At 47.6% G+C, this 17,527-nt stretch overlaps 1 protein-coding gene across 2 annotated transcripts; it reads left to right on the plus strand.

Moving 5' to 3' along the window:
- The first annotated feature begins 9,660 nt into the window (after positions 1-9,660).
- On the plus strand, positions 9,661-17,033 carry RAB5IF (RAB5 interacting factor). 2 transcript variants are annotated; one of them, XM_068986980.1, is made up of 4 exons: positions 9,661-9,955; positions 11,825-11,928; positions 15,174-15,334; positions 16,500-17,033. In XM_068986980.1, exons 1-4 carry the CDS (start codon positions 9,842-9,844, stop codon positions 16,535-16,537), a joined length of 417 nt encoding a protein of 138 aa, XP_068843081.1. In that variant the 5' UTR covers positions 9,661-9,841; the 3' UTR covers positions 16,538-17,033. The 2 variants fall into 2 exon arrangements, with proteins under 2 accessions (XP_068843081.1, XP_068843082.1); XM_068986981.1 differs by having other exon boundaries at positions 15,174-15,303.
- The last annotated feature ends 494 nt before the right edge of the window (positions 17,034-17,527 follow it).

Here is a 17,527-nt window from a genome sequence, read left to right on the forward strand (position 1 = left end):
AAGTGGGCAGCTTTTCCCATGATGGTGGCCGGAGACTGTTCCCAGAGGAAACATGGGATGGTGCCCCCTGCTGCCTGCGGACCTGCCTTGGGAGAGGCTGGGGCTAGAAGCCGGTTATGAAGCCTGGTCTCTGTGAGTGTCTCTTTGTTGCACCTTTCTTTAAATCGGAGCTGCAGAAGCCCCTGCCCTGAACGTCACAGTGAGAAAGATCAGTTAAGTCTTGTTCTCCTTCCTTCCTTCTCCTTAACTTTTTTTTTTTTTTGGCTGTTTCATTGCTGATAGCATTCAACAGCAATATACCCCCATCTTCTAGTATATCCTAAGAAACACTAATCCTAGGTTATTAGCTGAAATATTTTTGTTATGAGTAACATTGTTAGTGGGCCAAAAGTCAGGTCAGGATACTCAGCCTGTCGTTTCCTGAAGTTGCCGGGCTGTGCACAGGAGCACAGTTCCTGGGTGTTGGCTGACTAGGGTGGGCCTGGCCAGGAGAAAGGCAGCATGTGTTCTATCCTTCTGGGATGGTTTCCTAAAGACTTCAGGGAGGCTCCCCAACTTCTGAGTGGCTTTGCCCACCCATCGCTATAGGAATGGGGATTGGTTATTTAAGAGAGGGAGCTCTTTCTCTGTTAGCAGGCGAGTCTTCTAGGCTCTCTCTTCCGCCTCCTCTCCTCTCTGGGCCCTCTCCTTGCATGTTCCAGGGGGATCAGGGACCCTCACCCTCCTGAGGCCCCACTGGGGAAGAATGAACATGGCAGCTTCAGGGTTAGTGGAGGCTGCTGCTTGCCTGGCCTCTGCCACCCCACCCCGTGTCTGTGAGCCCAGGTCTGGCGTGACTGTTGTAAGACTTATAGCAAGGAACTCTGGAAGTGTATTGGGCTGGGGGTGGGGGCACTTTCCCTTCCCACAGTGCACTGAGCAATAGAGGGCAGTAAGGGGTGAGGGAGCCGTGCTGCTGAATTCTGGTTGGCATTCCCCCCTTGTACACGATGGGGAGGCTGGGGGTGGGGCAGGCTCTGCTTGGTCTGGTTGTGAGAGAAGCCTGGAGGAGAAGCACAGTTATCCCGTTGACTTATCTGAGCAAAAAACTACTGTAAATAACTTGTTTTTGTCTTTTGTCAAATAAAGTTGTCTTTTTGTTTTTGTCTTTGTTTCTCAAAGCAGAAAGATGATTCCCTGTGGCCCTGGGCCCGCCTGGAGGCGGGGCAGTGGCTGAGCTCTTGCCCTGCCTCGGCTCTTTCACCCTCTCTAGTAGCTGCTGATGAGTGTCCTGTACTCTGTTTCTGTTCCCTAGGCCGCAACTGCATTCCATATCCTCTTTTTAATTACTTATTCATTTGGGGTTGTGCTGGGTCTTCACTGCTGCACGAGGGCTTTCTCTGGTTGCAGCTAGCAGTAGCTACTCTCTAGTTGCGATGCAGACACTTATTTATCACTGGAGGGGCTTCTCTTGTTGCAGTGTGCAGACTTTGGTAGTTGTGACCCACAGGCTTAATTGTCCTCCAGCATGTGGAATCTTCTCGGACCAGGGATCATTCCCACATCCCCTGCATTGGCAAGCGGGTTCTTAACTACTGGGCCATCAGGGAATTCCTGTATCCTTTCATCACAGTGTACAGGGAGCATCTGGATCCCAAGCTGGACCAGCCTTCCCTGGGGTCAAAAGTCCCACTCTGGGGATGCTGTGCTGTAAGGAGATAGGGAGCTGGCAGCTTCGTCCTCCCGCTCTCCTAATGAGGAAGGAGTGTGGCGACAGTGTGAAGCCAGCACAGAAAGCAGCAGAGGTGATAATATGGACTCTCGTCATGTCTAAAACCAGCACCATCTCTGAAATTCCCTATTATGTAAGTGAGTAAATTCCCTTTTGCTTAAGCTAGCTGTGCATTGCATTTCTGTTATAATGAAATTACTTAGCAGCCCAAACATTAACTCTTGTACACACTTAACATCCACCAGAAAATGACATGCCCTTCTCATAGCTAAAGAAATGGGATTTGTTAAGTTACCTGCCCAAACTTACACAGCTACTGTGGAGTGAAACCAGGGTATGAATTCAAGCCTCTGTTGGTGTTAAGGTCACCCTGAAGTCAGTCCGTCTCTTATGTAAACTAATGATGGATGGTTTACTGCCTGCTGGCATCCAGCTATCTAACGTGGTTTGAGCTAAGCACTAGAAGTTTCTCTCATTGAACCAAATTGGCTTCTTCTGGTTTCTCCCCAGCACACCTAGATGTACTTAGGTGGAGGATGTCTAATCTTTACCATAGGTCAGTTATCAGGAATTTGGAAATGGAGCCTCCCTGCTCAAGTTCCCCAGATTACAGTGCCCCAGCTCCATTTATCCAGGGTCCTGGTTTTCCCACTTCCCTGTCAGTATCCCTCAAGCTGGACAGTTAGCCCTTGGGTTTGGCAGAATAAGAACATGCTAGAAGGACTCAGGGGCTTCCCTGGTGGCTCAGTGGTAAAGAATCTGCTTGCAGTGTAGGAGACTCGGGTTTGATCCCTGGGTTAGGAAGATCCCCTGAAGAAGGAAATGTCTACCCACCCCAGTATTCTTGCCTGGGAAATCCCATGCATAGAAGAGCCTGGTGGGCTACAGCCTACAGGGTTGCAAAGAGTCAGACATGCCTGAGAGACTTAACACTTTCAGGGTACAATTTAGGACTCTGGATTATAAAAGGACACTAGTTTGGAAGCTGCAAATGTGAAAGCTCCCAGAGAAGAGGGCCCAAGTATGCCTTGGTGTGGCTGTAACCTTTCTATGTTAGCCCCTCGAACTTTAGAGAATAAACTCGGGAGATGTGGACGTAATTGTCACTACTACCAGCGTTACTGTTTTCCAAAGCATTCCTCTGATCTAAGCATGGGTACAAGTTCTGGCTCTGTCACTTAATTAGCTGTTGTGACCACAGGCAATTCGGTCTACCACTTCCAAGCTTCAGTTTCCTCATCAATAGAAAGGAACAGTAATACTCATCTTTTTGGAGAATGAAATAGTTGTTGTTATCTGGCTTTTCGGCACAGGGTTGAGAGTAATACAGAACAATTAAAGTAACTTGCCCAATACCACACAGCTTCTAAGTGGCAGAACTGGGACTGATGACCCAGAGAAGCAGTCCTTATGCATCAAGAGAGCTTATACCCCCAGAGAGTCCAGGAATCTGCACCCTTCAGTGATGCCAAACAAGATTCTCTTGCTGCTGCTCCAGGGACCTGATCGTTTATAATCAGGGTTCTGGTTTCCCAAGGAAACGGCTGGGTTGGGAAGGCAGCATATCCTCTTTCAAAGTTACACGGTAAGAAGGCTACCACCAAGTAGTCCCCGAAGACCATTTGACTTCTCGAAGCTATAATGGCCTGAAGGTTAAGTGTAGCCTTCTTGAGATGGTCATTTTCATTACATAAGTAATCCACATTCTTTAAGTAAAGGTACAGTAATCTCCCACCCATAGTTTCACTTTCCACATTAATTTACCCACGGTCAACCTTGGTCTGAAAATATTAACCGGAAAATGCCAGAAAGAAACAGTTCATGAGTTTTAAATCGCATGCTGTTCTGAGTAGCATAATGAAATCTCCCACCCTCAGGCCTGGAATCTGAATCACCCCTTTATCCTGTTCATGCTGTATATGCTACTCACCCCACCTGCTACTCAGGAGCCTGCTCAGTTATCAGATCCACTGTTGCTATACTTCTGTGCTTGTGTTCAAGTGACCCTTATTTTATTTCATAGTGGCCCCAAAGTACAACGATAGTGATGTTGGCAATTCAGATATGCTCTTACTGTACCTGATTTTTAAATTAAGCCTTATCATAGGTATGTACACATAGGGAAAACGTATACCTAGGATATACACAGTTTCAGGCATCCACTGAAGGTCTTGGAACACATACTCTATGGATAAGGGAAGGACTACTGTTTACAGGAGAGGAGGTCAGTATAATGACTAAGATCTCAGCCAGCTTTGGGAGAAAAACAAATTATGTAAAACATTTAGTAGAGCTGTCTCCTGGTAAGGGATCAGTGGGCTTCCCAGGCGGCACTCGTGGTAAAGAACCGGCCTGCCCACGCAGGGGACAGAAGAGACGTGGGTTTGATCCCTGGGCTGGGAAGATCCTCCTGAGGAGGGCATGGCAATCTACTCCAGTATTCTTGCCGGGAGAATCCCATGGACAGGCTACAGTTCTGTAGTGTTGCAAAGAGTCAGACACAACTGAAGCAATTTAGCCTGCATACATGCAAGGGCTCAAAAATGCTAGTAAAATATTTCTTTTAGGCTAAAAGAAGAAACTCAGGCCTTTAGTTCACAACCAGTGCTCTCTTCACAGCTGTTTAGTTTTATCCCCCACCAGGGCACCTGGTTTCTGTGATTCCATCTGTTTCTGAGGCCACAATCTTGCCCCTCAGAGCACACCTTCCTCCAAACCCTGCTACAAGCAGCTGGCAGTGGTATAGGGGCATTCAACTAAGAGAACACTCTTGGTCCCAAGAGTGACATACATTTAACTGGTGGTAAAAACAAACAAACAAACCAACCTCACAAAGCCAAAATTTCTCCTTCCAAATCTGACTCTTCATCAAGTTCTTTTCCATCTTAGACCACCCAAGACGTTTATTTTAACCAGATGGGTCCACTGGGTTTCAGCCAAATTCCCCACTTCCTAAGATAAGGAAAGCTTTGGGTGAAAGGAAGAAAGGGAACCAGTCTCAGTGCCATGAATGCCTTCTAGGCAAAGACATTGCACGCTGCCAGCTTGGCTTTGTCTGCTCCTAGAAGGCTAAGGGGCTTCCCTGATAGCTCAGCAGGTTAAGAATCCTATAATGCAGGAGACCGGGGTTCAATCCCTGGGCTGGGAAGATCCTCCAGAGAAGGGATAGGCTACCCACTCCAGTATTCTTGAGCTTCTCTGGTGGCTCAGACAGTAGAGAATCCGCCTGCAATACGGGAGATCTGGGTTCAGTCCCTCAGTTGGAAAGATCCCCTGGAGAAGGGCATGGCAAGCCACTCCAGTATTCTTCCCTGGAGAATCTCCATGGACAGAGGAGCCTGGCGGGCTACAATCCATGGGTCACGAAGAGTCAAAAACGACTGAGAGACTAGCACAGCACAGAAAGATAAGAGGAGGAACACAAATGAGGTTTAAGATGCCTGTTGGACCTCTAACTTAACCAAGTGACCTTGGGCTGGACTGCAAGATCTAAGCAGCTTTCCAAATAAAACTTTCTGTGACACTCTCCTCCCCTGTAAAGATAGATGTAGTGAATCTTGGGGTTCCAATCAGAGCTTCAAAATATGATACAATATGACATATAAAGAATTAACTCTTCTTAGGGGGAAGAAAAGAAGGCAATGGCAACCCACTCCAGTACTCTCGCCTGGCAAATCCCATAGACAGGCCTGGTAGGCTGCAGTCCATGGGGTTGCTAGAAGTTAGACACAACTGAGCTACTTCACTTTCACTTTTCACTTTCAGGCACTGGAGAAGGAAATGGCAACCCACTCCAGTGTTCTTGCCTGGAGAATCCCAGGGACGGGGGAGCCTGGTGGGCTGCCATCTCTGGGGTCACACAGAGTTGGACACGGCTGAAGCGACTTAGCAGCAGCAGCAGCAGGGGGAAGAAATAGTTATCTCTGCATATGGTATGATCAATATGTAGAAAACCCTAAAGATTCTAGACACAGAAAAACTGTTATACTAATACATGGATTCAGCAATGTTATAAGATACAAAAATCAGCTATTTCTCTTCAATGAGATATCCGAAAAGGAGGGGCTTCCCTGGTGGCTCAGTGGTAAAGAATCTGCCTGCCAGCGCAGGAGATGCAGGTTCCATCCCTGCTCTAGGAAGGCTCTGCGTGCCGCAGAGCTACTAAGCCTGTGCCCTAGCGCTGGTGCTCTGCAGCAAGAGAAGCCACCGCAATGAGAAACCTGCTTGCTGCAACTGGAGAAAAGTGCACGGCAACGAAGACCCAGCATAGCCATAAATAAATAAAAATTACTTTTAAAATCCAAAAAGTAAATTAGGAAAATAATTCCACTTACAATAGCATCAAAAAGAATAAGTTACTTAGGAATTAACCAAGTAAGTGAAAGACTTACATGTCAAAAAAGCTACAAAACATCACTGAATGAAATTAAAAAATATACAAATAAACGGAAAACCATTTCATGCTCGTGGATTAGAAGACTTGATATTGTTACTACAAAGCAATCTACAGAATCACTGCATTCTCTATCAAAATCCCAATACCTTTTTTTTTTTTTGGCAGAAATAGAAAAACTCATTCTAAAATTCATATGGATTATCTAGGGATATCCAATAAGTGACAAAATTTGAAAAATAAGAAGAAAGGAGGAGGACTCACACTTCCTGATATCAAAGCTTACCAAAGCTATAGTAATCAAAAGAGTGGCACTGGCATAAAGACAGACAAACAGACCAATGGGATAAAGTAGACAGCCCTGATATAAACCCTCGCATATATGGTCAAATGATGATGCCAAAACCATTCAGTGGTGAAAGGACAATCTAACAAATGGTGCTGGGAAAACTGGATATCCACATGCAAAAGAATAACTAGAAATTAACTCAAAATAGACCAAAGACCTAAACATAAGAGCTAAAACTATAAAAGAGAACATGGTAAAACTTGATGACATAGGACTGACAATGATTTCTTGAACATAACACCAACAACGATCAAAAAATTAGACAGATTGCACTTTATTTGCAAATTACACATAAGGGATTAATATCTACTTTATACATAAAACCCCTAGAAGTCAACAACAAAAACCCAAAAGACAGACTCAAAAATAGGCAAAGTATTGGAATGGACATTTCTCCAAAAGAGATAAACAGATGGTCAGCAAGCAAGTGAAAAGATGCTTGACATCACAATTCAAATCAAAACACAGTGAGATCCCACTTTACACTCATTAGGTTGACTGTTGAAAAAAACAAGTGTTGATGAGAATGTAGAGAAATTGGGACTCTTGTGTATTCTTGGTGGGAATGGAAAATAGTATGGTAATAATTCAAAAAATTAAAGGCAGTATGATATGATTCAGCAATTCCACTCTGAGTATATACCCAGAAGAATTGAAAGCAGAGACTTGAACAGATGCTTTGTACACTTATTCACTGTAGTAGTATTCACAATAGCAAGAAGGTGGAGGCAGCCCAAGTATGCCTCAACAGATAAATGGATAAACAGAATGTATACACTGTGGACATTTAAGAAAGTTATCATTCAACCTTACAAAAGAAGGAAATGCTGGCATGCTATGACACAGATGAGCCTTGAAGATGTAGTGCTAAGGGAAATCAGCGAGTAGAAAAAGACAGATGCTGCAATTACCCTCTTCACGGGGAACTCAGTCAAATTCAGAGACAGAAAGTAGAACGGTAATTGCCACGTGTTGAGGGGAAGGGAGAGTAGGGAGTTAATAGTTTAATGAGCACCGAGTTTCAGTTTTGTATGATGAAAGTGTTCTGAAAATGGATGCGACCACCAGCAAATGTACCACACTGGGTCACAGAGCTACACACTGAAATATGGTGAAATTTTGGACTTTTCTGGGGGGCCAGTGGTTAAAAATCCATCCGCCAATACAGGGGAAACAGGTTCAGTCCCTGCTCCAGGAAGATTCTACCTGCCTGGCAACTAAGCCCACGTGCCACAACTACTGAGCCCACGTGGCCCTAGAGCCCATGCTGTGGAACAAGAGAAGCTACCTCAATAAGAAGCCCATGCTCTACAACTAGAGAGTTGCTCCCACTTGCTGCAATTAGAGAAAGCCCAAGCTCAGCAATGAAGACCCAGTGCAGCCAAAAATAAATACATAAATAATTTTTAAATTAAAAAAAAGAGTAAATCCTAAGAGTTCTCATCACAGGAGATTTTCTTTTTCCTTTTCTATATTTGTCTTTCTTATCTCTTTATTGTATCTATCTCAGAAGGTGGGTGTTAGCCGATCCTACTCTGGTAAACATCTCAAAATATACATAAATCAAACCATCATGCCGTGGACCTTAAGCTTACACAGTGATGCACATCACTTTTCAATAAAACTGGAAGAACCTTATTCAGCACGAGTCTCCCCTTCCGACCCTAACTTGTGGATTTATTCCTCACCAATAGCAGACATGCTTTCATCTCCTGGAATACTCTCCTTTCCCCTCCCTCTTCCTCTTCTTAACTCCTACTCTTCCCTCCGAGTTCAGTTCCCTAACAGCCCACATCAGATTCCCCATTACAATCCTCTGCCACTAGACCCAGCAGGCTAAAAACTTAACTTTTTCTGTTTTTGGCTCCAGGCCAGGTACTCTTCCAACATTCTGGGATAGAATGATCCATCTCCAGCACTGCATGCCATCAGGGAGTCTGTAAAATAGGTTTTATATCAGTGATGCATGTCCAAACTGGAGTGAGCTGGTTAGGCTTTACTCTAGGTTTGCATAGGGGAGATGGTTCAGAGGAGGGAGGGCTGATAATGTGAAAGTTAGGACAAAAGGTGTACACCCATGTCAGGTATATGGCCATCCCACCAGGTGCGGACAAAGTAATATCTGTTGCAGTATCATCTTTGGCGCCCCTCTGGTTTGCGGGGTCTTTTTTCAGGTACCAGGGATTGAACTAAATTCCACGGGAGAGAAAGCATATCGAGTTCTAACCACTGGACCTGCAGGAAACTCCCCAGGGTGCAGATTTTGAAATCAGACAGACCCAGATACTAGCTGAGTGGTTCAGAGCAGGTTACTTTGCCTCTATAAACCTAACACACAGGACTCATGTGCCTTGTTACTTTGCACAGTGTGCGCAGGGCACCACCTGGCGGGCTGGCTGAAACTCTGATTATGGGCCCTAGCCCAGAATTTCTGATTCAATGGGTCTGAGTGGGATCTGAGAATCTGAATCTCTAATCAAATTCCCAGGTAATGCACCTGCTGCTGGCCCAGAACCACACGTGAACCACTAACCAAGCGCGTAGCAAGGACACGCTCGCTGGAAGAATGCTCAGATATTCTGATGCCACCTTTCTCCCCTGAGGAGTCCTCAGCTGGTTCCAACACGCTCGAAAGCCTTAGAAAATCATTTCCCCTCTTTGGATCTCAGGGCTCACATCTGTCAAAAGAGGACGCTAGGCGTGAAGAGACATTTAAGTTACTACTACACAAAATAATGAACGTTCTGAACAAGGTCCTAAGGGACTTGCAAGGTTCGGGGAAAACAAGCAAGGGCTAAACCCTGAGGGGCAACTTGGGGCCCCCGAGGAGCAAGGCTTGGGCTCCAAAGGACGCCTCGGGTAAGGCAGGGCCGTGTTCTGCCCCGCTGCTCGAGGGACAAGCTGTGGCGGACTGGATGAAGCTCCTGTTTAACCTCGCTTTCCTCGGTGACACCGTTCTTATGCTTCCGCTGCGCCTCCTCGCGCTCATGGCGTCGTCGTTACCAAGATTGTCCCTTCCCTCTCACCTTACTGCGGGGTCAACGGAAGCTTGCCGTCACGTCCCCGCGCATAGTGCGCTTGCGCCGAAGCGGCGCCTGTTCTTGCGATCGGACGGCTGCGCGGCCGCTGATTGGCTGCGTGTGCACGTCGGCGGGAGGAGGACGCGCGGCGCTGCGTGGCTCCGCCTTCCGCGCGCTCGGTCTCTACCGAGCCAACAGAGCCCGGGTGTTTGGCCAAGTGCAGGCTGCCGGAGGGGCGCCGCTGAACCGATCTGCTGAGCCTGTCGCTGTCGCCGCCACCGCCGACCCGCGCTTCGCGACCCGCGACCTCGACCCCTTTTAGATCGGCCCGCGCGCCCCAGGCCCGGCCCGGGCGGCGCGACGGGAGGATGAGCGGCGGGCGGCGGAAGGAGGAGCCGTCTCAGCCGCAGCTGGCCAACGGGGCCCTCAAAGTCTCTGTTTGGAGCAAGGTGCTGCGGAGCGACGCGGCCTGGGAAGACAAGGTGCGGTGGGGACTAGCGGGGGCGCACGTTCGAGGAGCCAGCTGGGACTCGGGGACGAAAGGACAGGCCCGATCCTGCCCCTGCCCCGGTCCGGGCCTGGCCGAGTGTTCGGGGTGGCGGGGCGGGTGGCCCAAGGATGGCGGGGCGAACTGCGCGGGCCCAGCTGTCAGGCTCGGGGCTCATGACAGAGTGGTCGAAGGGTGAAATCGCCTGGGTCACTCGGGAAGCCGCAAGGAGGGGTGGAGGAGTTGTCCCCGCAGGCAGGTCGCTGCCTGAACGGCAAGACTGAGCTGAGTTCGATTCCATCTCCGTCTTTTAGTGCCAGCAGGATCTTGAGTAAGTGACTGATGTTGTACCAGCGTCGTTGGCAGGAGCAGTAACCAGAGCAGACGTCTATTGAATACTTACTATGTGTCCGGTTCTGTCTGTGTATCATCTCACTTGAGTCTCAAAAAAACCTCTGAAGTGGGGTACCTGCTGCGTTAAAGTGCTTAGCACATAGTGAGGCTCACCAAAGGTGAGCTACCATTGCTTTCCTGTCGAATGAGAAAACTGAATACCCTAATAAATGTGAGTTAAGAGGGGAGACTGAGACCACCTTTCAGGGGTGAGCGTTAGTGCATGTGTGTGGTGGGGAGTACGGGTCGAAGAGAGACCACCAAATGTGTGTGAGGAATGGTTGGGGAACTTCAGGATGTCCTTAGTGGTCACATGCATTCAGAAGATCTGAGTGTGAGCACTTCCCCACCTCTGCTCCATGGTGGGGAAGGAACTATTGCACATAGCTTGATTCCAGTTGGCCTGAAAAGATTGTTGTACCTGCAGTCTTTGCTTTTTTTTTTTTGGAATGATGAAATAGGTTTTCCTGGGGTTCTGTAAGGGGGCGGGGGTGAATGGGAGGCACTTCCTGAAAGTGCCCTTGTCCTGCCCAGCTGCCGTGAAACCTCCCTGATTTGCTGTGTCATGGCTTGCTTTCTTTGTGTAAGGACTGGTTTCTGCAGTCCAGGGAAGGTCAGAAACCTGAATCTTCCATGTTCCTGTATGAAAATTAGATGTACTGGCACCTTCTTCACTTTGGTTTCTAATTCAACCTCCTCCTTTGTGACTGACTTAGAATTCCTTGTGTGGGGAAGTGGTAGTGAATCGGTTCACAGTCAGCCCTTCCGCCTGTGGCTAGTCTGTCCAGGTATCCCCAGGTCAGATAACTGGCCAGTAGCTCAGTTACTGTCACAGCGATTTCATTTTTGTAGCTTCTGGGGGAAAAAAGGTAAATGATTTTTCTTAAATTTTTATCTAGAGCACAACACCCTGGAAGCCATCACTTAAGTAAATATATCATCTTTTGTTTGAAGCACAATTTAGTACAAGAAGAATTCGAGAACCAAATACCATTGTCTTGGGAGAAAATTTCTCTGGAAGAAGAGTTTAGCAGGGAGCTTTTCTGCTAAACTTGTTCCTTACCTGTTACAAGAACTCTCTCTCTGACCTCATAGACTGGAGCCCACCAGGCTCCTCTATCCATGAGACTTCCCAGGCAAGAATACTGGAGTGGGTCGCCATTTCCTTTTCCAGGGGATCTTCCAGACCCAGGGATCAAACCCACGTCTCTTATGCCTCCTGCATCAGGCAGATTCTTTACTGTCTGAGCCACCAGGGACGTCCCAAGATAAGTAAATATGTATCATTTTTTTTAACCACAATTTAGTATAAGAAGAAGATGTGGAGATTGGAGAACCAAATACCATTGCTTTTGGGGGAAATTTCTCTGGAAGATGAGTTTAGCAGAAAGATTTGTTCCTCACCTGATACAAAAGGCTCTCTTGTGGTGCCCCCTCCAGATAACGCATGCATTCTCTCTTTTTTCTACAGGATGAATTTTTAGATGTGATCTACTGGTTCCGACAGATCATTGCTGTGGTCCTAGGTGTCATTTGGGGAGTGTTACCGTTGCGAGGTTTCTTGGGAATAGCAGGGTAAGTCTTGGGTCTTTTTTGTATTTTTAGGTTTCTGTGTGTGTGTAATAACTAAAGCAAAAAACTGGCCCCATGATGGCCCTCCTGGGTCTGATGCAGCACTCCTCAGTTCAACAGGCCTGGGAATATCTTGGGTCAGGCATGTTACCTTTACAAAGATCTGGGTTAGCTTATTCATTCATGGGTCCGTAGTGACCTCATGCAAGAGGTTGCTATATTGCCTGTTGGTAACAGGCATCTAGTTCTGACGTGGCCTTTGTTGTCTTGGCAAATTTGGGAGGTGGAAGAGCTCCTGTACCTGACGATCACTCCCTCGTGCACTGTGCTGGATGTCCTGAATCTTGGCTTTGGCAGAAGTTGTTTTAGGTTCCTACTCTTTTTTTGGCCTTGCCACATGGCATGCAGAATCTTAGTTCCCAGACCAGGGATCGAACTCGTGTCCCCTGCAGTGGAAGCACTTAACCACTGGACTGCCATGGAAGCCCCAGGTCCCTACATTTTAAAGGCAGCGAGAAAGTAGGAGATTGGGTCCTTCTTCCTCTATTGTGCACCCGTGGCCAGTGGCAGCATTTGACACCAGCCCCTGGTCATCGCTCAGCTTGTTAAGAAGTCACTGCATGCCCACCAGGTTGATTTTAAAAGATTTGTGGGAATTGTCTCAAGATGGGAGTCGTGGGCAAGTTATGGCAGAAATGGAGAGGCAAACCTCTGGCCTTTTCTCTTTTCACACAGGGAAAACAAACGGTCAGTACTCAACATTGGAAAACCACATAGATGTGTTAGTTGTGACCACATGTCTTATTTCCTTACTCGGGTGAAAAGTGTGAAATCGTTTCAAACTCATTTGAGCTGGCTCTTTTCTCCGAAGGTAACCGAAAAGGAATGTACAGTTCTCTCCCAGCTAAAGAGGGTTTTTGATTTATGATGCTGAGCAAACTGTCCAAGGAAACCATAGGCTTTATCCTCCAACTCACTCTTGACAGAGTGGACATTTGATGAGGACTCACTGAGGATGATGAGATGCAGGCAGGACCTGGGGTTCCTAGAGGTCTTCTCAGTGGAAGTGGTATGAAGATATATACCACATTTTTAGAATGTTGGTCACCCCATTTGAGCTTACTATGAGAAAAAAAGGCAGATACCAGGAAAATGGCCAGAGATGGCAGAAGGCAATCGAAAAGCCAAAAATAGTAGTCTCCTGTCTTCCCCAGATCGCTTTTCTAAGAGAGGGTAACAGTGGTTTGAACCCCCTGCACCTGTCTTGTCTTACAGGAGCCCTGAGGGATATCTCTGAAGTCACCCAATCTGGGAATAATAAAGCAAAGACTCACGCTAGTCAGGGTTCCCTGGTGGCTCAGTGGTAAAGAACCCACCTGCCAGTGCAGGAGATTCGAGTTCAGTCCCTGGGTTGGGAAGATCCCCTGGAGAGGGAAATGGTAACTCACTCCAATATTCTTACCTGAAGACTCCCATGGACAGAGGAGCCTGGTAGGTTACAGTCCATGGTGTTGCAAAGAGTTGGACACAACGAGCAACTAACACACACACCGACACACACCCCGACACACACACACACACACACACACACACACACACACACACCCCCGCCCCAATCCAGCAGGCTTGTCTCTTTGCCCGTACATTTGCTGTGTGGTTCATTCCTATTTACAATATAAAATTGATGCCCATCCTTAAATCTCAGTGTGGAGACTTCCAGTCCTTTCCTTGACCACCAGACGTTTAAATACTGTGTTTCTATGACTTCATTTTCTACTTAGCATGTGACCCTTGGCAGGCAGGCCCAGTGTCAGCCATTTTCTCTCTCCCTGTCACCCTGTGTCTCTTTCACTTGTATTTCCCTTTCTCATCTCATTAAGCAACCACTCTTACAGTAGGAGACTCTAAATGAGCTTAGTAGCTGAGCCCCGCTGACATTTCTGAGTCCCATTAGCAGGCTCTGTCAGGAGCCACTAACTCAGCCTGTCCCAAATGAAACTCCTGCCAGAGGGATGTGGCCACATTGGCTGGGTCCCCAGATTTCTAGTAGCAGATAAGGATGCGGCCATGACATGGCTGAGCCAAGGACTGTAGTTTGCGTGACATCCAAGAAAAACCACCTGTTCTTCCTGACTCCCTGCTTTGGTTGCTGGACCCATGGTTCTCCCAAGCACTTAGGCGCAAAGCCTTTGGGGCTTTTTGCCTCCCCATTCAGCCATTTTCTCAGTCCCTGTCCTCAAACTTTATTTGTACTGATGTCCTGAAACAGGACTAAACCAGTCTCCCAACTCCTGTTCTTTCCAGCCTGAGAAAGCCCACAGTGACTACTCACACCCTGCCTCAACCTCACCTTGCTCAGACAGCCTCAGGTCTATAGCACACTCCCTTCTCGCCTTGCACAAGGATTTACACTCCTATCCTCACACTGCCCTACCATGCCCTGCAGCAGCTCACACTTCATCCGCAGAACAGGAGGAACCTGTTCTCTTTGCATTTTCCACTGCAGCCTTCAGAGGGGTGTGGCCTAAGGCATATGGTCCGCCGTAAGATTAGGTGCAGTTTTAATCCCTTTATGAATATCACTTTTCCGCAGCTGCAGCGCCAAGCGATCAGTGGAGCACAGTGCAGTGTCACTCTTCTCAGGATTCAGATTCCTGCACCAGTTAGATCATATGTGACGGGGGTCAGAGACCTTTCTGAACCCTCTGGTTTCAGTCCACTCTGACTGTTGCTTTTGCCCCCCACAGATGGTGAGCTGGCGGCTGGCATTGCCACATTCATCTCTGCATCAAGAGTAGTAGCTGCCAGTGAACACTCAGAAATTGTCTCCCATTGGGAATTATCAGGCGCTGCTTTACCTTGCCCTTGCCCAACTAGGCCAGGAAGCAGCAGCTTCACATGGGTCTTTTCCATGGCCAACCCCCTTCCCGAGCTGCAGCTACCTGGAGGCCGTCAGAAACTGGTCCTATTTGGGATTGTTCATCAGCCTTCTGTCTTACTTCAAGGGGGTAGGAGAACTTACATAAGCTTGCTGATCAACTAAAAAGAGGTTGTTTTTTTTTTTCTCAAACACACCAAGTGGGCAGCCCCACTGAGGACCTAGGTGGGTTTTCATGGATCATTTCATTTGTCCCCATGACACAGTTAACTGCAGCTGCCAGCCCTGACCGAGCTGGACCATGCTGGGGGCAGTCCTGGGTCCTCCACGCCTATGGCTCACGTTTGGTGCTTGTCCTCCCTTGCTCCAGGTTCTGCCTGATCAACGCGGGTGTCCTGTACGTCTACTTCAGCAACTACCTGCAAATAGATGAGGAAGAATATGGCGGCACGTGGGAGCTCACGAAAGAAGGGTTTATGACATCGTTTGCCTTGTTCATGGTGAGTGTCACTGAGAATGCCACAGCAGGGTGTGTCATTTCCTAGAGCTCTCAGTTCTTCAGGGGGAGCCCTCTGATAGTTACATTGTGTGATTTGCCTACTGTTTTTCCAAGACTCCAGAGGCTGGAGGGCCTTTCTTGACTTATTAATAAGATGTGGGGTGATGCACTGTGGGGTGATCTCCCTGTGGTAAGTGAATACAGGGCTCACCGTCAACTTCTGCACCCAATTCTCAACTCTGGCTGCATATTGAAAACTGGGAAACATTTAACACATATATTCATAACAGCCCCCAAATGGAAATTTTTGCATTTGCCATCACCTGACAAATGGCTAGATAAAATCCTCGGCCATAAAGATGGCTGAAGTACTGGGACAGGCTCCAACATGGACGGGCCTTGGAAACATGATGCTAGGTGAAAAAAATGCAGACACAAAAGGCCACATGTTGTGATTCTGTTTATGTGAAATGTTAAGAAGAGGCAAACCCATATGCATAAAAAGTAGATTAGTGGTTGTTAGGACAGGGGTGGAAAGGGAAATGGGAAGTAACTGATAACGGAAATAGGTTTTGTTTCCAGGGTAACAAAAATGCTCTAAAATGTTTTCACAACTCTGAATATACGAAAAACCTCTGAATTGTATATACTTTAAAGAGGTAAACTTTATGAACAATGAATTACATCTCAAAAAGTTATATTTTAAAAGTTATAGACCCTAGCCCAGACCAATGAAATCAGAATCTCTGGGAGGTGGCACCTGGGCATCTCTCTGTTTTTAAAGATCCCAGAAGATTGCCAAGGACAGTCAGGTTTGAGAACCTCTGCTCTGATACGAAGCTGACAGGGTATGACATGAGTTCTGTTTTCACGTGTTGCCAGTTCTAACCCTTGCAAGCAGTACAAGTTGACTTTTCCTCCATCACTTCCACATCTGTAACTCAAGCCCTCGCATGTTTGGCAGGAGGAGAGACTTGTCCAGGGTCCTTTGGGAGCACAGCAAGGTGGTCCTGGGTTCTACTGGAGACATCTTGTTTTCAGTGAAATTATATAAGCCCCCAAGCAGCTCGCGTGTTGGCTAGCCCCCAGGAAATCCACCGCGCGCACTTTGTTAGGACACTTTTGTTTGGTGGAGTAGGAGGCTGTGTTGACCCTCTCGGTGAAGGGACCTATAAACATTGCTTCCTTCCTGTCTAGGTCATCTGGATCATCTTCTACACTGCCATCCACTATGACTGACGGTGCACGGCCCCAGCCTGCTCCCTGTCTGGTCCAGAGGACCCTCTTAGTCACAGCACAGAAGCATGATTGGTAGGGGCTCCCCAGCCACGTGGAACCCGGAAGACCCATGTTTCCTGGACCGAGAATCCGTGTGTTGGGCGTCAGTGTCTTCTGCAAGGGTTGCGACCTGAAACTTTTTAAAGAACCATCCACCTTTTGGAGAAGCACTTTTGAACTGTCCGTCGCCAACCGTTTCTTCTTGGAGACCGTCATGAGATACCTGTTTGCCAATTGGAGCTGTCCTTTAATTTGCTGCACCTCTGGATCTGGATGAAACATTAAATTGTCTTCCTTCTCCATCAGGTGTACAGTTTTTAAACTACCAATCATGGGCATTTCAAGTCTTCTGAAAACAGTATGGCAGTATGTGCATGGTCCATAGCACAGTACAAGCAGCATCTGATAACGATTTTCATTGTAGAATGTTTTCAGATACTTGAATAAATCAGATCTTTAATTGAGACCCTGTTGATGATACTGGTAAAGCCATTCCCACCTCCACTCTAGCTTCAGAACCCAGTAGGGCAATAGAGGCGGTGGCCTCCCCTCCCCTTCCTTCTTCCCTCTTCTCTCTGCTCACTTAGCAGCTTCAGCTAGTCCCCTTTCCTTTCATGGGCAGCAGGGAAATGGAGGACTGGAGTTGGTACCAGCAGTGGCCTTGACTTTGTGGAGCGAGGGCTCACCACCCTCTGATGCCCCTGCCCAGGGAATGTGACTATAACCTCGCCTCAGTGTGCTGGGGTCAGATGGTGTCATTTTGCATTTGGCCACAAGGTGGCAAGGCTGCTGTAGCCAGAAAAGCATAGTCAGGTTCAAAGGATGAGCCATACAATGAAACAGACCTGAGAGCTAGGACTGTCCAGAGAAGGGGCTTAATGGGGATGTGGAAGACCTGGACTGTCAGAGGCCTTGCTCTTGGCATGGCGGTCAGGTGGAAGCTGGCC

This window comes from Capricornis sumatraensis, chromosome 15 (genome assembly GCF_032405125.1).
Source record: "Capricornis sumatraensis isolate serow.1 chromosome 15, serow.2, whole genome shotgun sequence".
NCBI lineage: Eukaryota > Metazoa > Chordata > Mammalia > Artiodactyla > Bovidae > Capricornis > Capricornis sumatraensis.